The 16,032-nt window shown below is 33.4% G+C and overlaps 1 protein-coding gene across 1 annotated transcript in view; it reads right to left on the reverse strand.

The window, feature by feature from the left end:
- Window positions 1-304: 304 nt before the first annotated feature.
- LOC140433665 (uncharacterized) overlaps window positions 305-16,032 on the reverse strand; it is a 41,428-nt gene continuing 25,700 nt past the window's right edge. The window contains exons 6-10 of the mRNA XM_072521644.1: window positions 13,138-13,167; window positions 9,256-9,328; window positions 4,975-5,653; window positions 1,372-1,568; window positions 305-748 (exon numbers count right to left, since the gene is read on the reverse strand). Of these exons, the coding sequence (XP_072377745.1) occupies window positions 450-748; window positions 1,372-1,568; window positions 4,975-5,653; window positions 9,256-9,328; window positions 13,138-13,167 (1,278 nt within the window). The 3' untranslated portion in view covers window positions 305-449. The remainder of the gene's footprint in view (window positions 749-1,371; window positions 1,569-4,974; window positions 5,654-9,255; window positions 9,329-13,137; window positions 13,168-16,032) is intronic.

The raw sequence follows: 16,032 nt of genomic DNA on the forward strand, positions 1-16,032 counted from the left end.
CAAGTACATTTGGATTTTTGGTATGAAAATAATTGTTAGTGTTGTAGTATTTTTGTAAGTATTTCTTCTACTAGTCGGATGTTTATGCTCATACAGTGGGTGTTCACTGGCGGATGGTTTGTTTCTGTGCAGCTTTTACTTCGGTATATTTATGAATTCCATACAACTTGGGATCTGGTTCGTTTGATTTCAAAAATTTTGATAGATCGTTAGCAAAGGCAACTGCCCCAGTTGATATTTTACTTTTTTTTTGTTCCCTTCAAAGTGTATCATAAAACAAATATGGTTAAAAAAATAATAAAGATCAATGTATTAAAAATTTTATTTTAATATATCACAAAATCTAGTAACCTAAAATGACAAAAATTAATTTTCGTAACAACAAAATTATTCAAACTGGTATACAAGAATATAATACTCTAGAATATAACATAGAATACTCTAAACAACTATATTGCAGAACTTTGACTAAATTCTTTTAGAGTTTCTAAATCTCTGATTAACATTTGCATGGTGTTTCTCGTTTTGGGACAATACTGATCTTCTTCAATGGTCATTCCTTCCTCCAACAACTCTATCTGTTTTTCGAAATCATCTAGCCTCTCTTCCACCTGGGAACATTGATGAACTAAATGTTCCAAAAGATTCAAGCGACAATCGGCAGCGTCCGTAACAGCTTCGGGTTGTGGAATGATAGGAGTGTTGTCCATAAGGGTGTTTAGGTCGATTTTTGGCATTACGTTTTTTCCTGCATAAATAATAATAACCATATAAATAAAACACATTACAGTTTAAAAAAAAAACATAACTTTAATAGAATATAACAAGCGGTGCATTCTATATAAATAAATCCTAAAATTTGACCCGTTTGTAAGATGTTTATGAGATTTAAAGTTTCCAGAAATTAAATTTTTTTGATCTCTTATAAATGTGTAACACTTCAAAAACTATTTACTATAATAACTTAACTATAAATTAATATTTCATATAAAGAAATAATTTGAATGGTTCTGAAAATAACAATTGTTAAAAGTTACTTAAAAATTTAGGAAATTCACTTCCTCAATCCACAATCAGTAATTCTGTTGTGCAATCAAAAATCTTAACATTAAATATCAACGCAAAAAAATAAACAATCCCTCATTACAGAGATGGTTTTGCGACGAAAAGAATACCTTAAACCAATCAGGACTTATCGAGAAAAAATCGTAATATCCTAATGAGATCTTAATTACTTTAATGAGATCAGGTTAAATGCTAACCTTACAAAATTTATTGTAAGGTGAATAGAACAATTCAAACTTTCAAATATTTTTTGTAGCAACCTACATCAGAACTAAAATACAACATTCGCTATTAATATTGTCTCACCTGCTTTCAGAATCATCATGAGCATTGAGTTTTCGTTCTGAGCATCTTTTTCCTCGTCAAAATCGTTTTTCAAAAACTCCGGATCGTCATTTTCTATCTTGGGCTTGATGTCATGCAACTCTGACTTATATTTTTCTGGCAAATTAGCTTTGGGCCATGGTTTAGACCATAAGTAGTGTTTGGGGTGATTTTTGGTTCTACAAATACAAAAAAATGTAAAATAGCTCAATATTATTAAGAACATTACAAGACTACGAAGAGCTTATGGCCAATCCAAAATCTTGATTATTAAATGATTGTATGAATGAAAATATATAGGTGCTGTAAGCTATAATGGAGCTATTAACACTATGCACACCTATTTTCAATTAGACAACCATTTTTAAAAACGACATTTTGGATTAGCCATGAGCTCTTCATTATTAGCACATATTTTTATGGCAGAACTTAAGCAGAACATAGTATACAAATATGACGAAAAACCATCGAGCAAAAAGACGGAATAGGGAATGTAAGGGTAGTGGGGGCAAAAATATTGTTAGAAGGGAAGTGCCGTTTTAAGAGGCCACATTAAACAAGGAAAGAGAGTCTCTTTTTTCTAATTTGCGTCAAGAATTTAGGGATTGTTACAAAACATATCATCAGATTCACCTAAATAATGTACAAACTGCTATATATGATAAAAAAGATTTTTGGAATTATGTAAATAATAAAAGAAAATGTTTTGATTTGCCAAACACAATGAAATATGAGAATATAACTTCTGATAATTCCCAAAATATAGCAAATTTGTTTAGTAAATTTTTTAATTCAACCTATGTAATACAGTAATACAGATTATCCAGCTATAAACTGTGATAATAGTCTTTGTGTTGAAATTTGTGATATGACTGTATTAGACGTATTTAAATTTATATCTAAGATTGATCTCAAAGAAAGTTGTGGGCCTGATAATATATCCCCTTTGTTCATACTTAGAGTAGTCTACTTAATAGTAGAGTATTCTAGAGTATTATATATAGAGTTATATTTTACAAAAAATATTTAGTTTATCGTTGAGCTCAGGTGTCTTTCCAGAGATATGGAAGAGAATTTATATTACCCCAGTCCATAAAGGTGATAATAGACAAAATTTTAGTTTTCGCTAAATCTTTTGAAGGGATTGTAGCTGCAAAACTTTTTCCATTATTTAATCCTACTTTAATGCCCGACCAACATGGTTTTATTCCAGGACGTTCTACTACTACCAATCTTTTAGTCTTACAAGAATTTTTGTTGGATGCTCCTGAAGGGTATGACCAGGTTGATGTCATTTACACTGACTTTTCGAAGGCATTCGATAGAGTTAATCATACTTTCCTAATCTCTAAACTTTATAATGCTGGTTTACATAAAAGATTATTAGACTGGATGGAGAGCTATGGATCCATATATCCATCCATATATCCATATATGGATTCATCATTTTACAAGCAACACCGTGATCCAACGTATGAATAAAGATCTGGAAATTATGCGTATCATGAAAATCAGAAAGATTGCATACTTAGGGCATGTGATGCGCAATGAGAAGTATCAACTAATTCAACTAATTTTACAAGGCAAGATAGAAGGCAAAAGATCTCAAGGGCGAAGAAGGACATCGTGGTTGAAGAACATCAAACAGTGGGCAGGAATGACTACCATACATCTATTTAGAGCAGCTGTCAACAAAGTTGCATGGACCAACGTGATTGCCAACATCCACAGAGGATAGGCACCAAAAGTAGAAAGAGAGCTATCTCACAGGTAGAACTCAAGTTGTAAAAATCTACTATCAATGTAACCTCTGGTGTCCCACAGGAAGGGAGGACATTTATCTCCTCTGCTTTTTAATTGTTTTGTAAATGATATACCTAATGGATATGCTGGTGATCTAAAAATTTATAGAGTCAAAAAATTTCAATGACTAGTTTATTACAGTATGATTTAAGTAGATTATTGGATTGGTGTAACTTAAATGCTTTGAATTTAAACATAAATAAATGTAAGGTAATGCGATTTTTTAGAAACAAACATTCGATTTCATTTGAATACCATATTGGACCGAATATTTTAGAGGTAATCACATTTGAGGATGTTGGGGCAATTTTTGACCCTACAGTAAGCTTCAGAGACCACTTTTCTTACGTTTCTAATAGATCCATGAAACTTTTAGGTTTCATGGACAAGTAGATAAAAATAGAGAAATGAATTATAATTACATAAATATTATGGTTTCTTTTGTGTGTGTTAAATACTTTGATTTTACATAGTAAATGGTTAATTTTAGAATACTAGATTAGTCTTAATATACGTAAAATAAACTAATTTCGTTAGCAAAAGTCATGGGGAAAACCATCTACCTGATTCTCAACGGTTTGAATAAACAAAAATATAAGCGATTAACGGTTTGGTATTCTACTGTGCCTCGTCTCGATTTTAAAAATTCTGGGAAATCTCGTAGAAAGCTAATTATGGAGGTCCACTGTTATTTTATTTATCGAACACAAAATTTATAAAGTTGAAAGTCAATTTTGAAAATTCGGGAATTTGGTTAGATTTTGAAGGACTGAAAGACCATTGGTTGAAGAAAAGTTGGTAGAAGGAGAAATTTTGATGTTTGATGAAGTTTGAAAGCCGAGGAGAATTGTTACCTGTTGCTGAGGTTGGAGAACATCAAATCCTGAGAAGTGATTCAGTGCCGGTAGTAGCGAAGGGTGTAAAAGTTTTTCTTTTGTGAATAAGACTTTAAAAAAGTGGTAGAAATTCTGGTCTCTGAATGCTGATTGGGAGAAGTTGCAGCATTTAAGTTTTGCAATATTTGTTGTTAAGTTATTAACATTAAGTACAAATAAGTTATTCTTCATCGGGAGAATCATAAACAAGGAGATTTGTGGCAGTCAAAAGAAAAAAGATTGTTAGGGCGTTTGATAAATAGATTTCGTGTAAGCAGACCATAGGAAAGAGTTTAGCTAGAGAGTTTTTGATGAACGAATATCAGGTACACTTTAAAATTGAAAGTTGACCATGTTGTTTTTTGAGAACAATATTGCAGAGGCATAAAGTTTGAAACAAAATAAATAATAAAATTAATTTGTAATGTTTTCTTTTGTTTGTTCTCTGTTAAGTAATATCTGTTATTTGTTAAAGCTAATTTAATTTGGGCTGGACAATTTAATTTTTCAAGATGGGGAATATTGATATTTTTTAAGTTATTTGTTTATACATGTAATATTTTTGTCAAGGGATTTAATTGTATTGAAAAAATTTGAATTTTATTTATTTACTTCTACGCCTGGTTATTATCGAACATTAGCCAAAGAAAAAGGTATTTCGGAACTCAAAGAAGAACCCTGAGATATAAAAAAAATAAATTAATAATTTGGCATCTATAATTAAAATTATCCAGATATATGAACCATAAAACTCAATAAACTTTATGTTTGTTGAGTTTGTTGGTAAATTATATTGAAATTCAGTAAAATAGAAATTTTATTTAATTTTCTAATAGATTTCAAAATCATGATAGTCAATTGCCGAAATATGTATGTACATACTTCAAAAATATTACAAAATACTTACTCTGCTATTTTCATCTTGATCTTTAAGGTGTTGTGGTACTGGCCTAACTCTATCAGAGCTCCTGACAAATCATGGCATTTTTTCAATTTTTCAAATCTTTTCTGTAAAGCTTCTTCATCTTTGGCATGGTAACTGCCTGTTGGAAGCACTCCTTTCGTCAACCAATCTTGATCGTGGTAGTACTTCCTGGAAAGTCGTTCCCGAAGAGGATTCTGGCAGATATAACACACGTATTTTTCTGGAACTTGACTTTCTCTTTCGATGTTATTGCAATAAGCGTGCTGCCAACAAAGACAGAGCTCGCACTGGATCATAAGACCGTCTTCTTCGACTAAACCGCAGGTGCAGTTGATGATCTCTTCTTGCTTCATTCTGACGATCTTAATGACTTCACCGCCTTCAATTATAATATCATTAGAAGGAGTAGGAGGTTGGATGGGTGGAGTGAGAATGGTAGGAGCTACAGGAGAAGAAACTGCTTGCGAAGAAATTTTAGGCGGCAAAGATAGAGATGGCGGTGTGATACTAACGGTAGGCGAAGAAGCAGTAATAGGCAATGTACTAGGAAAAGATGTCAGATCTGTAGTTTGATCTATACCTTTAACGATCTCTAGGCTGTCTGGGTAAACGCTTTTACGTTTCACCGGCGGCCTGTAGTTCTCCTCAGATGGCTGTTCAACTAGAAAAATTATTTTATTATTATCAATTTATAACAAAAATTATTTAGCAAATTACTGCAGACAAAACACCAAATTGTGGTCGGACAGTGAATTTCCGCAAAAACAACAAATACCTGAGAGGCACATTCAGAAAATAACAAAAAAAATTCATTTAATGAACTGGTGATAATAATATCAAAATATCTCATTTAAGTAGCAGCATATACAGGAATAACATTAAACATGACTAGTATTTTCACATAGAAAAAAAACATAAAACAAAAATGGTATATACAAAACGTTAATTACAAATTTAGTGGAAATAACTATATTTATATAATGATTCTAAATGATGTTTTGATAAAATATATTTTAAAAAAACATGCGAAATGAAATTAAATTTTTTTAACAAGGATCCATCTTAATGTGTGATAATATCACTTCTTCTTCCCAAGATAGAACTTTTATCAAACGTATAGCAGAACATAAAAGTGCTTTCAATAATAGGGAAACAGACTCAGACAGAATAACAGAAAAATAGAACAAAATAAAGGCGTTAAGCTATCTTTATTAGAATCTATGGAAATCAACAAATTAAAAATACATTCATAACTGAATGACCACTTCTGAATTAGACAAACAGTTCTCCCCTCCTGAACTTATTCAGTTAAAGACTATAAAGTGTAAACACATACCAAAAATATCATTCGAGAAAGTCACTCGGGATGAAACAGCTGTAGTGATAATAATTTTAAATAAATTTTGTGGAAGTGTTGAAAACAAAAGTTTTCTGGTTGTCAACTCTTATCTTGGCAGTTTGATTCCAATCTGATTAATATTAAAGATATAATTTTTATATCACGGCTATCAATATTTTTTTCTAGCTAGCTTTGTATGGTGAACCTTATTAATTTTTTTTTCAAGCTATATAAAACATAAGTACGTGTCCTAATTTATGTCCATGCATCTCTGGGCCAGCACAATCAAACCGAACAAACCATCTCTTGTGGCCATACCATTTTTAAACCCAAATAAAGATTGAAAAGAAGATGGAGGAAACAGGGACAGCATTCAGATGAATTCGATCAATTACACTAGAGATAAAAGACGACGAGACGATATGTAAGTTGGAGCCACCGCAGACATTTAAAACGAGTGGAGGTTCTGTTCGTGTTAAAGTCTTAACTTTCGGCGGAAAATCGTCATGGAATAACTGCATGAAACAGTTTGAATCAGCTGCAAGAGCGAGTGGGGTGGCCCGAAAAAGGAAAGGCTGTAAATCTGACTATTGCTCTTCGAGGAGATGCCTTGGATGTGCTTCAGATCATAGACGTGGAGGAGACTAAGCGATATGGTCACGAGTATTTGGCGGTACAGTAAAGTTAGGGTTGTAAAAGGGGAAGAAGATGAAGAGAAACTTGACCAGCTTGTTAATCTGATGAAAGGCACTTCATCCAAGAAAACGAAGACCATAAGCTACTGTAATTGTGGTGAAATAGGACATGCACGAAGTTCAATTCAGCCTAGGTACAACATAAATAAAAAACTCGTCAGCAGAAAATAGTAAAAGGGGTAGCCGTTAGAGGGAAGCTTCGAACCGAAACTTTTCCAAAGTCCATCTAATACTAATAGCTTCTTTAAAATGTCGTGAAGATAGTGTATACGTAGATGGAGAAATAAATGGTAAAAAGTATACATTGTTGGTGGATACCGGAGAGACCAGGATCATTATACGCCCGACAGTTATAACCAGCCGTAAGAAACTTTTACTAACGAGGTTGAGACTACTGACTGTTACAGGTGAAAATGCCAGCATCCATGGAGAAATTCAGATTAAATTAGGAATTGGGGCAGAAAAGTTCGTCAGTACTATGATAGTTGCTGACATCGAAGAGGATGTTATATTAGGAACGGACGTAAAGTAATTGCGTCGATTTTAACAATATTGGATTTTTATCCAATTCGATTTTAAGAATAAGGTAAGCAAAGTTGGTAACCAGGAGGTATTTTTCATGACAGCATTGTGCAAGCAGCCGGTAAATAAGATAGGTTGTACCTGCGAGAAGTGAAACGATCATAGTAGCGCGGCTAAAGGAATTGTGGAAGAAGGAGCACCTGTTATGATGGTGCCTTGGAACCATGACGAGGAGGTTTGACGAAGAATTATAGTTGGAAAGGAATTTGTTAATTCTGCTAAAGAAATTCTTGTAAGCCTTATTAATGACAATTATTGCCCAATGACCATCAAGAAAAAGACAAAAGTAGGAATCTGTGTACCATTGGCGTCCTAACTCGTCAGACGACATCTGATAATTCCAACGACAAATTCCACCAAATGATTTCAGTTGCTGCCCAGTCTTTAAATCAGGAGGAGAAATGGAAATTAAGGCAATTTCTTCGGCGGTATCGTAACATCTTCGTGTCTAAAGGAGGAAAGACAGGAAGAACTACTATTGTTAAACGTAAAATCGATAATGGTAATACTAAATCAATTCGTCAAACATCTCGACGATTACCAGAAGCAAAGAGTGACGAATGACAGGATTGTTCAGGAAATGAAGAAAGACGGGGTAATAGAACCATCTACCGCTATGCCCATGGGTCTCTTCGGTGATCCTGGTCAAAAAGAAAGACGGAACTACGAGGTTGTGTGTAGACTACCGTTTGTTAAATAATGTTCAACAATACTGTCCCATTACTTTTTAATATTTGATATATACGACAAGGATGTGTACTGTCTCCTTTACTTTTTAATATTTGCTTAGAATAAGAACTAGAAAACATGTTTAAAGAGGCACTAGCAGACGTAAATAAACGCATATTAATTAACGTAACACTAGTGAATAATCTCAGATATGCAGATAATATCATAATCCTTACGGACAGCGTGTCAATTGAGATGGCCAGAAGCGCCTCGAATAAGATAAAAGCAGTATTATGCAATGAAAACCCGAGAATAGAAATTAGAACTAAAGCATTGAGATGCAACATATTCTCTGTTCTGTTATATTGAGTTAAAGCCTAGACAATAACGGATACAACTGGAAAAATACTTGCTAGCTTTGAGATGTGGTGTTATTGAAGAATGTAGAAAATATCATGGACATAACACGTAACAATAACGTAAATCCTAAGAAAGATGAAAAAGAAAAATAAATAAATAGTGCCTAACCTATGAAGGAAAGAAAAAAGAGCTACTTTGATCAGATACTAAGAAATGAAAAATATGAGTTGATATGATTGGTTATACAAGGGAAGGTGGAAGCAAAAAGAGGATTAGCGAGACGACACACGACCCGGGTTGAACAATCTTAACAATGGAGCGGAAAAACAACAACAGAACTCTTCAGAACTGCTGCAGACAGGGTAAAATGGGCCGTGATGATCATAAAAGTCTTAAAGGATGAGGCATACTAAAAAGAAGAATATATGCCCAGTATACAAAATATAAATACATGACATATATTCAATTATATTTGATACTTAACCATGCTTTTAAAATTCAAAATAGTATGTCTGATACTTGCTTAGAAAACTACTTCAACGTTTTTATCTACTGCCAACAGCTAACAAAAAGCAAAAGATTAAATTCGTTATTAATATCACTATTATAAAATCTTACCAATCGTTGATTCAGGTGGAGGCCTATGGACAGGTAGTAAAGTCTTAATACCAGGCTTACTTTCTGCAACAGTCTGAAAATAGGTTCTTCTTTGATAGGAATAGTTTCAGATATAGTCAACAGATCTCTCAATTTCGGCTCGAAGTGAGGAACGGTGGGAGATTCGGGCCCCTGTTTAAGCGGCGTATCTGGCTCAGATTGAATATGAGGCTTGGTGTTGAGCAGTTTGATGATTTCTTGGTCCTTTGGATTTCGAAATTGGCGATAATTTCGGTTATACCGGAGGTTTAACCTCTGCATTTCTTCTACTCCAAACGCCATTTGTTAGATGATTTCGGGGTTGAAATTTTGACAGCTGGTTTAGTGGTGGTTTTTGAGGTCCTATAAACAGAAAGAGAGTTATAGTACAATCAGAATTTTAGGCTTGAAAAAAGAAACGATAAACTACAAATATAAGCAATATTTCTAATTAGTTTCTTAAACGTTAACATTGAATAAATAATCGAATCATAACAAAAGATAATTACTATTAAATGGGAATAAGTCACAATTAAAGGTTAAAGTAAGTTAGTTTGTATTTTATAAACATTAGTTTGTATTTTGAGAACGATTTCCGAAGTGGAAATTGAAACGTCAATAAACTTACTTAACCTTTAATTGTGGCTTATTCCCATTTAAATAGTAATTACTTTAAAATGGCACAAGAAAATAGCTTCACAACAATATTAAAAATAACAAAAAATATAATAATTAGGAATAAAAGTAGAAAGCCATACAAAAACCATGATATATTTTAAATGGGAGAGGCCTATTTGGTATAGTAGCCACGAACGTATTAACCTGTGAAACATAGAATGCAGGAACATATGATTCCTTTTCGTTTTCAAATAACTTTAGCTATATGATTATTTTTATGGTAATATCTTTCATTCATAGCATTTTTAAAATGTGTTAATATAACTTTTCCGTCGACCGTCCGTTTATGATCAATTTTAACACCCTCAAAATCATTGATTAATGACCCCTATAAGAATAATTTTCCATTAATGAACGATTTTATTATAGGCAACACAACATACATTGCTTGCATAAATTAATTAAACGCTCTGTGATTGGCAGTGACCTGTGGTGTAGGCAACCAAACATATACCTATTTATATTCCCACTAAAAAATTAATTAAAATGAAGTGGCCGCTGTTAGTACTATCTGTCATTGTATGTCATTATTTACTTTATTGTTCAAATTCTGTGTATTTGAAAAATCAAAGGATGGATATTGACGAAGAGTTTAATTTAACTCCACCAGAATTTAACTTCTTCTATTACATAATTTACAGAGATCCAAGAAGACTTAAATATAAATTTGTCAAAATGCTATACAGCAGATAATCATTTATCAATACCTTCCTTTAATTTCAGTAATTGTACTATTTCGAATAAGAATGTTTACTACTCATAATAAACTACCACTAAGGAAACTTTGAATAAAGTCAATTAAAGCTGAAAAAATTGTTGTTTATCGTTAAGTAAATAAACATTTAAACTAAGATATCTTTATTTCTGAAAAGTACGGTCGACAAAAAAGTTTGTAACGAACTCGTGAATTAAATGGCGATTAACAATCTCGAACATTAACGCGCTCGCTTCGCTCACGCGTTAAAATATCTCATTGTTAATCGCCCTTATTAATACACTTGTGGTTAAATAACTATTAGTAGTAGTTTTTTAATAGTAACCCATCAACATCAACGTCTCGAACCATAAATATTTTGCATACAAATAATCACATTTCACAATATTATGATTATATAAATATTCGTTCAGATTAGACTTCTGAGTAGCCGATAGGCAATAGATAAATGAAATTTTGTCGCGTCAACAGCAAACACTTCTTGATATAAAATGCCTAAACGTAAGCGTGTTGACCTTTCTATCAAAGATAAATACGATATTAATACGTTAGAGGAAGGTGAATCTGCAATCAAGTTATCCAATGAATACAAAGTTGGTAAATCTACCATTACGGATATAAAAAAACAAAAGACGAGCATAAGTAACTTTATGTCCCAGCTTGATTCTTCTGATGGATCCACAAGTCGTAAAACTATAAAACTTGCCTCAAACACGGATTTAGATGATGCTGTATATAAGCGGTTTACTCAAAAAAGCTCCCAGGGAGAACCTATTTCTGGCCCGATTCTGTGTGAAAAAGCAGTTCAATTCAATGAAAAACTCGGAGGTTCGTGAAATGTTCAAGCAAGCACAGGCTGGTTAAAACGATTTAAGTCGAGACATGGCATTATTGAGCTTCAAATACAAGAAGAAAAACTATCTGCTGATTCATCAGTCATTCAAAATAAGACTAAGTGAATTACTGAAGGATAACAGTTTCATATAGGGGCATAAAAGTTTTAAATGTCGTCTACAAGATATTATCAGGAATTATATACAGCCGTCTGGAATAGTTTTCAGAGGAGATGATTGGTGAATACCAATGTGGCTTCAGACCAAAAAGGTCAACTATAGACCAAATACATATGTTGAGAGTTATACATATATAACATACCTGTTTACAACTTGTATATCGATTTCAAACAGGCGTTTGATGGAGCAGATCGACAAAAGATGTTAAAGCAACTATATATGTTAGGGATACCCAATAAGTTGGTTAAACTTATACGAATGACTCTGGAGGGTTCCAAGCTATGGTGAGAATAGATGGAGATATGATGCAGGCCTTTGATATTGAAAATGGAGTTAGACAAGGTGATGCCTTATCAATAACACTTTTTAATCTAACTTTAGAAGCTGTTGTTAGAAAACTGGATATAAACGGCTGTATTCATACAAGATCAATGCAAATATGCGCATATGCGGATGATGTTGCCATAATAAGCCGCAACAAAATGGTATTAAGCGAAAAAGTTATAGTATATAGTTAGTAGTAGTTATAGCATAGTATTATTTTGTTAAAAAAACTGTAATTTTTCAAATTGGGCCCACGGTTCAATAAACAGTTTAGGTTTTTATGAGAGATGAGAACAACGCGACGGCGGAAATCTTGACAATTTTTAAAAACATTAGTTATTTGCTGATGCAGAAATTCGACCTGCTAGTGGAACGGCATTGGAATAGTATAGTCCGATAGTACATTTGAAAATGATTCGATAGCACAAATGTTGTTGCACGTGAGATAAAAACCAATATAACATCATAAAACAGTGACGAAGATTTTCTAAAATAAAAAGCGATATTAATAAGTGAACTTGTGTAGTAAAAATGTCATAAATGTATAATTTTACTCCCGTAAAATTAAAGTGTCATTTAACCGTGCAAATGAAATTTTAAGTGTTAAATGTACATGATGCTCTTGTACATGAACATTTTACAAGTACTCTTCGGAGTATAGTTTCTAAGTGTTCAGATATGACCGGAGTTGAAGAAGCAACCATTTATAGACTTTTGAAGCAACGAAAGGGTGGAAGTATTACAGAAGCACCTAAAACGTTAACAGGGAGAAAACCCAATCACATAGACGATACTGTGAAACAATCATCAAGAATCAATGTAAAAAGTTCATTCATTTGCAGATAAAATTGAGTGACACCTTATTGCAAGCATCCAGTCGGCTGCATAGCCACATGTTCTTGACTTTGTTTCTGGCATGTATGAAATATACAAGTTAAAGATGAGTGGGGCAAGAACTGATGCCTGTGGTAGCTCGTTCTTTATGGAGAACTGATATTGGATCCCATGACGACTTATTCTATCATTAAGCACATTCTCTACAGTCGCACTGTATACAATATTTACTTTTAACTGGCTTTGTGATGAACTGTACATCTTAAAACATAAAGAAATAATCAAAATAATTACTTAAGAAGTGGCTCTCCATCTTGAAGTCAAAATCCTCTTTTGCAGCAAAAAAAAATTAATATTAATTAGTTGTAACAGTGTAATTCGTAAATAAGCAATAAAACAAAGCTGTTTTAGTTGTACATTGATGATTACTTTTACCTATTCCAGTAAATGTGCGTTTTGGAATGTAATTTTCCTCGTCACGACGGTTTTGCTTGAAAATTTGGATTTAGGTTCCCCTTACTCTCTACTTTACTTTTGGATTCCGGGTTGTATGTACTTGGGAGGTGAAAGCCACTCACTCCTTCTTATTTCAAATGTATTTTTTTTAAGAGGTGCTGGAAATTTTTATTACCAAACAATTTCCCGACTGGCTTTGAGTAAAATCTTTTTAGACGTATCTCATCGAAATAAATATTTTTTGTCTCTAACTAATTTCTCGAGTTATTTACAATTTTTTGTTGAAAAAATGCCTTAATTATTGATTTTTGCCTTAATCTTTAAACCTTCAAGTACAAGTAAGAATATTTTGACAAGGATAAATGGATTCTATCTGTATATGATAATAAGCGTGTACAGTCGCGGTGATACAGGTGCGTGGTGCTTAGAAATGTTCTTGGCAAGATAGAAAACACTTATGCTTGTCAAAATATCCTTACTTATACGTGGTTTAAAAATTATAAAGCTATTTGTAGAATTGTAATTTGTTTAGTAGTTTTTTTTTCAAAAAAAATCCCAAAAATCACTAATTAAGTCATTTTTGCAACAAAAAACTGCAAATAACTCGAAAGGAAGTATTTTTCAAAAAGCTACCAAAGGAGAAAAAGTATTTACTTCGATAGGATACGTCTAAAAAAATTACTTGAAGCGATTCGGGAAATTATTAATAACAATTTCCGGTCCACTTTGAAAAAATAAAAAAATATACATTTGAAATTGAAAATATATATAGCATCGAATAAAAAACGTTTGGTTTGACAGAAATGCAAAAAAAATTAGTCGGTATATTACGTTTCTAGCTAGAATAAAACAGTAAATATCTTATCTGTAGCATGAAAACACAATTATCTCCAAAAGTATTAACTTTGAGTATAGGGAACCCTAATTATATTTGGAAGGCAACTAATTTCTTTATTTTTTATCAAAATTATAAAATACAGGATGCAGGATGTTTCATTTAAAATTATTGACTTACTGTGGTTTTAAGTTTAAAGAAATGATGTATCATTTGTGAACACCCTGTATTAGAAATTCGATTTCGATGTAAATTCCTGAAAGAACGTTACCTATATATACCTATTCTTGTATGCAAAAGTTGTCAAGGCATTATGTTTGTAAATGGATGAGCTATTTAACTTTAAAAATTTTGACCGTCAAATTTTTGAAAAAGATGAATAACTCAAAAAATATGAAGTTTGACCTATGGTACCTTATACAAATTTTGTCTAGAATTTTACGCGGTGAATACAAAAATACAATATTATACAGTGTGTTTCATTAAAAATAACAAGTTGCTGTTCACTTCCGGTATAACCGGAAGTAGCATGTTGTCAAAATATTTTGTTAGGATTAGGATAGATTGATAGTAAACTAATCATGGCATGACGTCTGTCAAAATTTTAAGTTTAAAAACAATTAGTTTGGTTTTTACAGCCGTCAAAAGCAAGCACATTTTGTGTGTTCGGAGAAATGGAAAAAGTCGAGTATCGTTCGGTGATTAAGTTCCTCCACAAAAAAGGGTAAAACGAATGTGCAAATCAAAGCGACCTGGACGAATTTTATGGTGAGGTTGCACCTTCGTTATCAACAGTAAAATTTTGAAAGCTGAATTTGTTCCGTGGTCGTACGAGTGTTTTTGATGATGAGCGTCCCGGGAGGCCAAATAAAGTCACCACGCCGGAAATGATCACAAAGTCCATGACATGATGGCAGATCGTCTAATTAAGTTTCGCGAGTTAATTGTGTCCTAAACATTTCCTACGAACGCGTACACAACATCATTCACCATCATTTGGACATGAAAAAGCTATCCGCGCGATGGGTGCCGCGTTTGCTGACAATCGTTCAAATGCAAAAACGTGTGACCACTTCTGAGACGCCTTTGGCGATGATACGGCGCGATCCGAAGGATTTTTTTCGCCGATTTATCACCGTTGATGAAACCTGAGGACATTATTACACACCGTAAACCAAAGAACAGTCGAAACAGTGGCGCAAACGCGGCGAAGGGCCGCCGAATAAGGCAAAGAGTGCACATTCGGCCGGCAAAGTGATGGCTACTGTTTTCTGGGATGCGAAGGGTATCATCCACATCGACTACTTGAAAAAAGGAAAAACGATGAATGGTGAGTACTACGCAGCATTATTGGATCGATTCAAAGTCGAATTGCGTCGAAAACGCCCCGGTTTGGAACGCAAAAAAGTGCTCTTTCAGCAAGACAATGCACCGGCTCACCGATCGGCCGTCGCCATGGCCAAATTACACGAATTGGGCTATGAATTGGTTGAACACCCACCGCATTCCCCAGATCTTGCCGTCAGAGATTTTTTCCTGTTTCCAACCTAAAAAATGGCTCGGAGGAACGCCGTTCGCAACAAATGATGAAGTCGTCGATAAAACTTCGGCATATTTTGAAGAGCTCGAGCAAAAGTACTATTCGGATGGGATAAAAAAATTGAACATCGTCTTACTAAGTGTATCGAGCTAAAAGGGGACTATGTTGAGAAATAAATCGATTTAATCCAAAAAAACTTCTTTTTTCTATCAAAGGCTAGTTTTATATCAATCCACCCTCGTAGTAGTAGTTTCCGATATATAGCTCGTCGTGAAACACCATGTATATTGACAGTAAATTGGGTTCAATCGTGATAGGATAGATTTAATTTAAATGTAGCAAATGAAAATGAGTGCTAGTTTCG

Source organism: Diabrotica undecimpunctata, chromosome 2 (assembly GCF_040954645.1).
Source record: "Diabrotica undecimpunctata isolate CICGRU chromosome 2, icDiaUnde3, whole genome shotgun sequence".
NCBI classification, from domain to species: domain Eukaryota; kingdom Metazoa; phylum Arthropoda; class Insecta; order Coleoptera; family Chrysomelidae; genus Diabrotica; species Diabrotica undecimpunctata.